The sequence below is a fragment of the Nicotiana attenuata genome, unplaced genomic scaffold, assembly GCF_001879085.1.
Source record: "Nicotiana attenuata strain UT unplaced genomic scaffold, NIATTr2, whole genome shotgun sequence".
Classification (NCBI taxonomy): domain Eukaryota; kingdom Viridiplantae; phylum Streptophyta; class Magnoliopsida; order Solanales; family Solanaceae; genus Nicotiana; species Nicotiana attenuata.
In genome coordinates, this window is record NW_017672145.1 from 57,600 (window position 1) to 68,905 (window position 11,306).

Here is an 11,306-nt window from a genome sequence, read left to right on the forward strand (position 1 = left end):
CCCGCTCCCATTTCATTATATCTCGTGGTAGGCGTACCACCCGCTCCTATTTTATTATATCTCATGGTAGGCGTACCACCTGCTCCCATTTCATTATATCTCTGTTGCGGCGTGCAACCCGATCCGTATATAATATTGTTGCGGCATGCAACCCGATCCATATACAATATTGTTGCGGCGTGCAACCCGATCCATATTTAATATTGTTGCGGCGTGCAACCCAATCCATATACAATATTGTTGCGGCATGCAACCCGATCCATATTTAATTTTGTTGTGGCGTGCAACCCGATCCATATTTAATATTGTTGCGGCGTGCAACCCGATCCATATTTATATAATATTTGCAATTATAATGAGAGTCCCGACAAGAGATCGATAAGGTCCAAACTATCCCGACAAGGGATTCGATAGCATGAGTAATTACGTTCCGGCAAGGGAGAAACATCTATAACCACACTTGTCCCAACATCTAACTACCGCAGCTATAACCGATCTTGTTACAACATCTAACTGCCACAACTATAATCAATCCTGTTACAACATCTAACTACCACAACTATGATCAATCTTGTTACAACATCTAACTACCACAGTTATAATCAATCCTTTTACAACATCTAACTACCATAACTATGATCAATCATGTTACAACATCTAACTACCACAACTATTATCAAACTTGTTACTACACCTAAACACCTCGGCTATAACCAAACCTATTACAATACCTAACTACCGCAGCTATAACTTTAGTCCTTACTCAACACAAGGAATCATTAAACTAAACATCTGTAATATCAATTAAGGACACAATACATGGGAACCACAATTCGACAATAGCCCGCCAAGGGACAGCATAATGATCTTTTCTCTCCTCACTTTTACTTCACAATTCACTTCACAACTCGAGCCAATGCTCTAGAGGTTCAATTATCACTTATACTTTCGTAATTCGCTATACAACTGGAGCCAACGCTCCTCAATATCCATAAGTCACGATTCTTTCCACATCTTTGCACAACAAATAGAAATAATCACCAAGGCTTGAATAATACAACGAAGTCATGGAAGTCACAATATAGGACTCACGGTCATGCTAGACACCAATGTATAGATACTCGTCACCATGCCTATACATCGTACTCGACAATTAGCAAGTAGCAAATAAGACTCAACTCCTATTCCCTCTAGCTAAGGTTAGACCAAACACTTACCTCGATGCTTTGAATTCAATTCAAGTCTCAATTATAGCTTTACTCCTCGATTCCACCACAAATCCGCTCGAATCTAGTCACAAGTTACTTAATTACATCAATAAACGCTAAATGAAACAATTTGAATGCATAGAAATGAATTTCCCAAAGTTTTGCCCAAAAATTCCAAAATCGCCCCCGGGCCCACGTGGTCAAAACTCGAGGTTCGAACCAAAACCCGGTTACACATTCCCCCGCGAACCCAAATATATGATTTGTTTTGAAATCGGACCTCAAATCGAGGTCCAAATCCCCAATTTTAGAAAAACCTAGGTTCTACCCAAAACCCCCAATTTCACCCATGAAAATCTTTGATTTTAAGTTGAAAACTTGTTAAATAATGTTAAAGATTGAAAGAAATGAGTAAAAACCAACTTACAAATGATTTGGAAAAAGTCTTGTTCTTGGAAAATCGCCCAAAGAGGTTTATGTTTTGAAAGAATGTTAAAATGACTCAAAAATCCGGCTGTGTAAAATATGCAGGCCTCAGATGTGGGAAATGCGAAGGTGGGTTCGCATTTGCGAACCCTGCAGATTTGGGAAATGCGAAGGTGAGTTCGCATTTGCGAACTCTGAAGGATCTGGGAACGTTCGCATTTGCGAGCTAATGTGTGGCATTTGCGACAGGCCCGACTTCGCATTTGCGGACCAAGAGGTCGCATTTGCGATCCCAGCTAGCTAGACCCCTTTTTGCATTTGCGATGGCAAACTCGCATTTGCGAGCCCTGCTTCGCAAATGCGAAGATTGCAGGACTGGGAATATCAGATTTTCCCAAGGTTCAAAATGCACTCCGACACCTATCCAAAATTCACCCGAGCCCTCGGGGCTCCAAACCAAACATGCACACAACCTCAAAAACATCCTACGGACTTATCCGTGCGATCAAATCGCCAAAATAACATAATAAACATCGAATCAAGCCTCTAAACTCATGATTTCTTCCAAATTTTCATAAAATAACAATTTTCCATTTTAAGTCCGAAAACGTCAAACGACGTCCGTTTTCAACCAAACTTTAGAGAAATCACTTAAACCATATATAAGACTTGTACCGGGCGCCGGAACCAAAATACGAGCCCGATACCATAGCCTTTTAATCAAATTTCATTTCCATTTTCCTTAATTATTTCCAGAAAACAATTTCACACAAAAAATTCATTTCTCGGGCTTGGGACCTCGGAATTCGATTCCGGGCATACGCCCGAGTCCCATATTTTTCTACGGACCCTCCGGGACCGTCAAATTACGGGCCCGGGTCCGTTTATCCAAAATGTTGACCGAAGTCAAATTTATTCAATTTAATATCAAAATTTAGCATTTTTCTCACAAAATTCATATTTAAGCTTTTCGGCTACGCGTCCGGACTGCGCACGCAAATCGAGGCAACCCCAAATGAGGTTTTCAAGACCTTGAAAGCACAGAATGAGAAAGTGAATAAGTGATGACCCTTTGGGTCGCCACATGATCTCCAGAATCTGTTTCTGGTGTTGTTTTTCCTTCGTTACTGCTATAAAATACCTTGTGTTTGAATCACCTAATTTGACCCATGTAGCTCTGGGTTTTTGCTGCACCACACTTTCTTCAATCATAGACCATTTCTCCAATTGTGTTGCATATCTTTTTGAAGCTCCTTCAATGCAGTTCTAGTCTTTGTGATTTTCTCAGTGATCCCTTTAAACTCTTCATTGTTAAGTTGTTTGAGAACTGGTTTCAGTTGTTTCAGATTGAGCCATACATTTCTCATTTTCCCTCCTGTCTCCCTTCTTTTCCAACCATCAGCAACTATCTGCTTGAAACTTCTGTGTTCAGTCCAAACATTGAAGAATCTGAAGGGTATTTTCATGTTATTCTTAGGGGCTCTGAATGGTATCATTATGGGTACATGATCATAAATAAAAGGTTCTCCAAACTCTGCTGTCAGATGTCCATATTGCACCATCCATTCATCATTTGCTATCGCTCTGTCAATTCTACTACAAACTCTGTCGGCTCCTTGTTGCTTGTTTGTCCAAGTATAGTATTCACCTCTCCAAGGAATTTCATTTAAAAGAAGTCTATTACAGCAATTTGAGAAGTCCTGTAATTCTACCATAGTTATAGGTGAACCTTGTCTATCATGTGGGTATAGGACTGCATTGAAATCACCACATAATAACCAAGGTTCATTACTCTTAGGAGCTATCCTCTGCAGCCCATCCCATAGAGCTTTCCTCTGTTCAACTGTGTTATATACATAGATGGTTGTAAGTAAGCACTTGATTCCATTCTGTAAACCAGTGACCTGACAATGTATGAATTGAGCAGCTTCTTGAACCAGTTGGATGTCATATCATTTAGGATCCCAAGTGATCCATATTCTGCCATTCTTGCTTCCTTATAGTTTGATAATCTTTCCCATTTAGGAGTAACTCTACCAGCAACATGCAATGCCTTATTTTGTTTAACTCTAGTTTCTATGATAGCAGCTAACTTTATATGATTGTTTTTAAGGTACTGCTTTAATTCCTTCTGCCTGTACCTCTTATTTATTCCCCTAATATTCCAAAAGAGCCATGTCATTATGATAGCCTAGTGTTACCCCCTAAATCAGGAGGTTTAGCTTTCACAATTCTCTGTTCCTCATCAGGCAAAACTTGAAATCCATTTTCTGTTGCAATATCCCCAGGAGCTAGATAATTTTGTGCAGTTGTTACTTTTACACCTGAGCTTGACCCTTTTGCTCTAACCTGTGTCCAGCCTCCTTCAGTATTCATCTTTGTTGATTGCACAACACTCTTCCCTTTAGTTTGGTTATCTGTATCTTCATTTTGTTCCATCTGTACTGGTTCCTTTTTTTGTTGCTCTTTGTTCTTAGGTACCCATGTTGAAACTAGTCTAGGTCTTTTGTACCTTTGGTTTTGCACTGGTTTCCCTATTTGTTTTTGCTTCATACAATCATGTCCAATCTTCAAACATTCAGAGCAAAATTCGGGTTTCCATTCAAACTCAATGGGCTGTTGAAACTGTCTACCAGACGGATCATTAACAGTTATTTCAGTAGGAAGCTTCCTTTGTTACATTTACCTCTATCAATATTCTAGCATAAGACACTCTAGATTGCTTGGTGGTGCATTGATCGGCAAACAGAGGATTACCTAGAGTACTAACCATCCTGCTCAAAGAATTTATTCCCCGACAGTTCATCGGAAGTTTAGGGAATTTTACCCATAACGAAATCTCTGTTAAGAATTCTGCATTGAAATCAAATTCCGGCGACCATTGCTTGAGAATAACAGGCTTGCTATTAATGGTATAAGGCCCTCCATACAGGATTTCTTGTAAATCATTTAGACTGAGGAATTTTACTATGTAATAACCATCTTCATGTAAAAATAGATCTGGTTCGGCTACGTTATTACAGTGTTGGGCTATATAGCGATGCATTTGGTTGTAGCCTGGCGTTTCCCCAATTACATAAACAATCAGAGCTTTCTTCCATTTTCCCGTCTCATTTTCTACCTCCAATTTGTCTAAATTCACCACATATTGACCATCTACTACTTCGGGAGCAACGTAGGATAAGGTCATACCATTTTCTGCAGATCTATTTCCCGCAAAGAGTTTCACCCAAGGAGTTCCATTCAAAGTTACTTTCTCCTCTGTAATTGGCTCAACTCGAATCTGATTACTCGCAATTGGGCCTGAGCATGTGCTGGTCTCTTTATTAATCGTCTTCTCCACATTGTTAATTGAATTTCCTTGATTAATTGCGGGACTAGGACTTAGGTCCAGCTTTTTCGACGCACCTGTGTGAGCACTACCATTCCCCACTTCTAGAGATCTGGTCGTGAATGGTGGCCCAGTTGGAGTTGTAATTTGTTGTGTATTACCACATTCTCAGGTATCAGCGATGATAGTTGCACTGACGGAACTTCCAATTGTAACGAGCGGTGGATATTTGAACGGCCGACCTCTCTTCTTAGCCATGGCTACCAAGGTCGGTGCAGGTTAGCATAACCTACGCCGAGAGCAAAGCTAGAGAGAGAATGACCTTCTGTTGTTCACCTTGGAATATTAATCACCTTTTTTCCTGGGAAACAAATCTCGGAGTCAATACATCTTGTATTTAAGATTAGCTAGTAGTATTTTATATGGACTTCATCTGATCAAATTTCAGTATTTACAGACTGTTTTAGCTAGTAAGCGTTGAACTTAAAATACAATTTGGGGAGAAATTCAAAAATAGCCAGATTTACAAGTGGTCGTTCAAATATATCCCAGTTTCAAAAGTAATTGAAATTTAGCCACTTTTCATGTAAAGATAAATCTGAGCGAAAACACTGTTCAAAACCCGAAAAATACGCCAGTATTCCAGCATAAGTATACTTGAACTCCAGCATATTATACTGGAGTTCCAGGATAAGTATGCTGGAACTCCAGCATAATATGATGGAGTTCCAGCATAAGTACACTAGAACTCCAGCATAATATATTGGAGTTCCAGCAAAGTATACCGGTCCAGTATAATATGCTGGAAGTTCATACACAAGTGCTCGAATCTCCAGTATATTATGCTGGAACTTTCTTTGTGTTGGAGTTCCAGCATAATATGGTAGAAGTTCATACACAGGTGCACCGAACTCCAGTATATTATGCTGGACCGGTCTCTGTTGCAGCAAAATAGTAGCTATTTTTCATTGACTTGGTAAAAGCTGGCTATTTTTGAATGACCAGTCCGAAAACTGGCTACACCGTGCTATTTTTACTACAATTTGTGTTACAAAGATAGTTCAAGTCCAAAATTCAATCAGCTTCTGAAAATTTGGCCAAATAAATCTTTTGAGCTAATGCATTTAGGAATTACCATTCTGTTTGAAATTATGATCGTAATTAGAATTCTTGCCTATGGAGAAGATAGAGTGTCAAAAGACCTACTTTTCTTTTTAAAAGAATTTAGAGTCTGAATGAGACTATTAAGCCTCAATAGTGGAAGAAAGGAAAATCTTAGTAAGATTGGGATCGTATGCCTCAGTGGCGGACCCAGGATTTTGTGCAAGCGAATTCAATCTTAGAAGTACATAACTTTAGTCTTAAATATAGTTGTCAAGTGGGTTCAAAAATAATATTTATATAAAATTTACGCAGCTTTAATCGTAATTTATACATATGCACAATATTATTTTTTGATGAAGCGGGTTCAATTGAACCAGCTTGCCACCACGTGCGTCCGCCAGGGGCGGATTTACATGGACCCAAGCGGTGTCACGGGACACCGCTTCATTGAAATCTTTTACTACATATATATATAAAAATAATAAATAAAACAGAAATGCAAGATAAAATTATTAAAAGTGACACCACTTACATCAAAATAGCTCAATAGTCTAGTGGTTTACAGCTTTGTATACGGCCAAAATCAGGGAACCCGATTTCAAGGTCTTAAATTGGGTTATGAGTCCGAGTCCGGGCAACTCGAAATGGAAGTCAGATCCGGTCGAGGGACACATACCTCGAGGAAGCTGATCGAAGGCCTGACATGACCTGCATCGAGGGCAGCACAATCTTGAAGTCAATCAAGAAAGAGCAGGAATTTCTCAAGGACACGTGAACCAGGGGATAAATTAAAAGATAAGATTTGTACGAAATGGTACAGGTCCATACTAGGCTGTTATACACCTGTACCAATAGAATTCTTTACTACAATTAGGAATGTACTATATTGGGGTTTCCTCCTCCTATATAAAGGGGACCCCAATCATTTTGTAAGGACATCTCACATTATTCTCTGCAATAGAACATTCTGCTATTCTTGTTTAACGTGCTCAACAATTATTCTTCAGCTTTATTATTCATTCTTTATCGTTCTTAGCTGACCTCGAGGTCCCTGGTACAACCAAGCTCGAGGCCCCTATTGCTTTAACAACACTGATTTGGTTCATCATTTCTTCTTACTTAAGCTTAATATTACTTGTTTAATCACTAGTATTAGAATATATCATATATCTTTAAAACCACAAATTTTCTTTAATCGTTATTCACATTTTTCGAGGTAAACAAGCTTCAAGTTTGATGTGAGAGGTCTTGGTTCGAACTCCCTTGGCTCCATAAAATATTTTTTGACTGTTACAGGCCTATTGCTAGAAATAGTGACACCGCTTATGAAAAATCCTGCGTCCGCCACTGGTATGCCTAATGAAAGATAAAATTGCAACTAATTTTAAAGACTTTAATAGTCAAATCTTCATTTGGAAAAATAGGAACTTCATATATCAAGGCCATGGTACTAATTATGTATTAAAACTCATATTTATTTTATGCATACAACTTTTAGGGAATTTTTTTGGTCCTTGTTCGAATATCAGACCACAGGCCATAGGCAATGCTGAATATCGCATAAATTCACCAAGAGTTCATTGGCTCTAGAGAACATAGGCCAACTTAAGCTCCTAGTCCAGATATATTCATTTGTTGCCTCAAATAAGTATATGTTCTACACTGTCTCCAGATATACAGAAGATTTTCTATACCAACATACAACAATATGCAGCAAACACTAAAAATCTGCCGCACACGATCTCCATTCGACAAGAAACACATGTCTCAGTGTGCTGCAAGAGGCACTCTTACTCTTTCAGTAACACTCTTAATATACTCCCTCCTTGCTGGATGATCTTCTTGTGGTCGATTATGAGCTGTCCACACCGGCTCTCCCACGAACAACCTCATCAACTGCACACAAAGTCATTTACGAAATGGGCATTTAAAATCAGGGAATGTCTCATCAGATAGCATATTCATCAAAGTTAACAAGCACTCAAACAGAGAAATGCACTCTATATATCTTTTCACCACCATTGTATGATCTTTGTTAATGTCACTGGCAAGCCAACTTTTCTTCTCTGCTTAATGAAAAAGAAACTCAAGTTTCTACATACCTTGACATAGTTCCCAGTGTCGAGAGTGAACCTGTGGTAAATCCCAGCAGGTAGGATGATCAGATCACCAGCCTTGATCCAGATGCGAATCCAGCGATCATCCTTGTCTCTCACATCGAAATATCCACTACCTTCCAGACAGTAGCGTATCTCCTCATCTGCATGTATGTGCTCTGTGTAGAAATTCTTCAACTTCTGCTCATAGTTCTCCACCTTCTCAGGGCACAAATCCAGCAAATCCTTCAAGACAAAAGCATGGCAGAAGTAAGAAAATGATGCTGCAGCATAGCTGGTACAGAATCAGAGTTTAAAATGGACACAATTATTACAGTCTCTGCACACATCAAGACAATAATCACACAGATCATATGCGCTCTATTGGGAGCTCTGGTAAAGCTACACTTAAAGTCGATAGACCTACAGAACTAAGAAACTGAAGCTGCAAGTTCCGATTTGCAAGTAGCGAGGAGTTTCTTGTGAGCTCCGAACAAAACAATAAATGACCACTAATACTGAACCTTAAATCGCACATTTCTAATAGCTGATGTATAGTATGTGCATGTTTAACATGCTATGATAGTGGCAATTCTATATTCACCACCATACAGCTTAATTGAGGAAAAATGTCGGTTGAAAAGCACATAAAGCAAAAAGAACAGAAAAAGGATTCAGAAGACAAAAACAGCACATAAATTGCATTTTCATCAGTGCCTTTTATCTCCCTGGATCCAGATTATTGGCACTTAGGCATAATGTGTGTTGCATTACATTGATCTGATCACCATCTCCCTAACCGGATGGAGGTCCACATAGCTCAACCACTATCTTCATGGATCGTTTTCCACTCATTCTACGACACCAAACAATAAACACACGAGTACCATGTATACATCTCACTTTATTTTATACGTTATCCAGATGATGAGAAATCTGAACCACTCCATTCAACTTCATTCCCCTAGCCTCTATAAATCATCAACTTAAGTCTCCTTGATGCTTGTTTTGACCAATGTCTCCATCAATATCAGTCCTGTGTATTCCATCCCGTTGCACAATTATTCACATGGGATTTCAACTTTTAAAGCAAAGTCCCTGATTGAATCCTTTAAATTAATCAAGGATATAGAGAACCAAATATGCAAGGACATGAATAGGATCATCTTGTCCATAAATGCAACACCGTCTTAGTATATGTGAAAGCCATCCTAGAAGTTAACCTACTATTCCCATAACCCATTAATAAATTACATGTCTATTCTATGATTTTGTCACACGTTCAGCAGAAACATAATAGTATCTCGTCATCTCTTCCCAGTTCCAACTACCCACTGATAAACAACTACCTCCTTTTAATTGTAGCAGACTTACAGAAGCTCAATCTTTTAATATCTAGGAAAACATACAAATCGAGAAATTTTAAGTAGAAACTTGACAGATTGCTTAGAGGTTCTTAACACTTCAAGAGCGTGTTTGCACCAGTTAACACAAGTGGAGACAGATAAACAAACCTGAAGTCAACCTTAATCTTGTTACAATAGCTTGATTATATAGCTATACATGGGAAATGATTTTGATACTTGGACATTAGGCCTACTCTATTGCAAATTCAAAATTTTCTTTCTAAGAAATTCGCAGGATCCCAACTAATAATATGAATCACTAAAATTAAACATGAAATATCACAAAACATAGTTTTTCAGCAAGAACTGTATTAGGTATAAAAGTCAGAGATGAAGAAAGAAAAAAAGATGGCTCTGACTAATGAGAGCGATGGCCGAAATTTCAGAAATCTTTAACACCACCTCTGCTTGTGCTTCTAAGAATCGAGAAAACGGATTAAGTCAGACTTAAAAAGTACCCAAAAAAGAAAAAAAGGAAAGAAAAAAAACACTTCCAAAAGCAAATTAATTTACAGACTTTAGTTCATATCATGCGGATGTGCAATTCCTCAATTAAAGAAAAGTGAAAAGAAGTCAAAAGATGCACATTTTCCATTGTACAACTGCAATTATACCTCAATACAGACTGTAGTGGCTGTATGAATCGTTAATATCATAAACAACGATTGTTCTGTTTGGTCCATAATATACGTAAGGATCATCTAACACTTGGGATTTTCTAATATATTCAAGTGGTTATATCTTTAATACTCCTTTAGTAAGCCCTAGTGTTCAAATTGACATCATCAATTTAAGAAACACTCAGAAAAGATAAATTGAAGAAATAGATAAAGCACAAAGACAAATACCATGTAACTGTATCCTCTACTCTCACGAATTTTCTTCAATTCTTCATCGTTCTCGTACTCCTTAGGATTCAATTTCCAGTACAATACTCCAATTTCTGCCAAGTGATCCACAGACACAAACTCCGGTGGATTCTTGTGGTGAGGTAGCCTCTGATCTTCTGAATTTTCATCCATGAACCATGCCTAAGCTTATAATCAATCAATTAATATTTGTAGTAAAACAAAAGTAATTTTTTGTTTTTAAATTTAATTAATCTATCAATAAACTCACCTCGATTGCCATTGTGCTGATACTACCTCGATTGACCTCAATCTAGAGTTACAGTATTTTGGGAAATGCTAAGTTTCATTGGGTTAATATATCACTGATATTTGGAGATTAATGCTGTTATTTTACGCCACGTGTACACTCCGATTATTATTTAATTTATGTGGCGAAAGTTTGTTTGGCTGTTTCTCGTAGTTTAATCAAATATCTACAACCGGATGGAGTTTTTCACCATACGTTCAGTTTGTGAATCGGAATATTTCACCAAATGCTATAGAATTCTCCAGAGAAAAAGCTTGGCACAATCATACAAGCTATGGATCACTGACATAGCCAAGAATTCCGTCAAGAATGTTCAAACTTTAAGCAAGTAAATAATTGTTTCTGACCATAATTGGTGTAGAAAATCAAACTACATAACATTTAGCTAAACAATTAAAAAAAAATTAATAGAACTATAATTTTATAAATCAAAATTAAATTAATAAAAAGACGATATTAGAAATTTTACTAATAAAAATAAGCATAAACCAAAGGAAAGAGAGAGAGAGGCGAGAGGATTTGTAGTTTGTAGAGAGTTTTTATTGAAGAAAATTTTGTAGACCTTGACTTTAAAATT

The 11,306-nt window shown here is 37.8% G+C and overlaps 1 protein-coding gene across 1 annotated transcript; it reads right to left on the minus strand.

Moving 5' to 3' along the window:
* Positions 1 to 7,497: 7,497 nt before the first annotated feature.
* LOC109212046 (1,2-dihydroxy-3-keto-5-methylthiopentene dioxygenase 1) lies at positions 7,498 to 10,789 on the minus strand. Its single transcript, XM_019375662.1, has 4 exons — positions 10,691 to 10,789; positions 10,420 to 10,602; positions 8,172 to 8,411; positions 7,498 to 7,965 (listed from the first exon to the last, which is right to left on the minus strand). The coding sequence occupies exons 1-4, from the start codon at positions 10,700 to 10,702 to the stop codon at positions 7,837 to 7,839; spliced, it is 564 nt and encodes a 187-aa protein (XP_019231207.1). The 5' UTR covers positions 10,703 to 10,789; the 3' UTR covers positions 7,498 to 7,836.
* Positions 10,790 to 11,306: the final 517 nt, after the last annotated feature.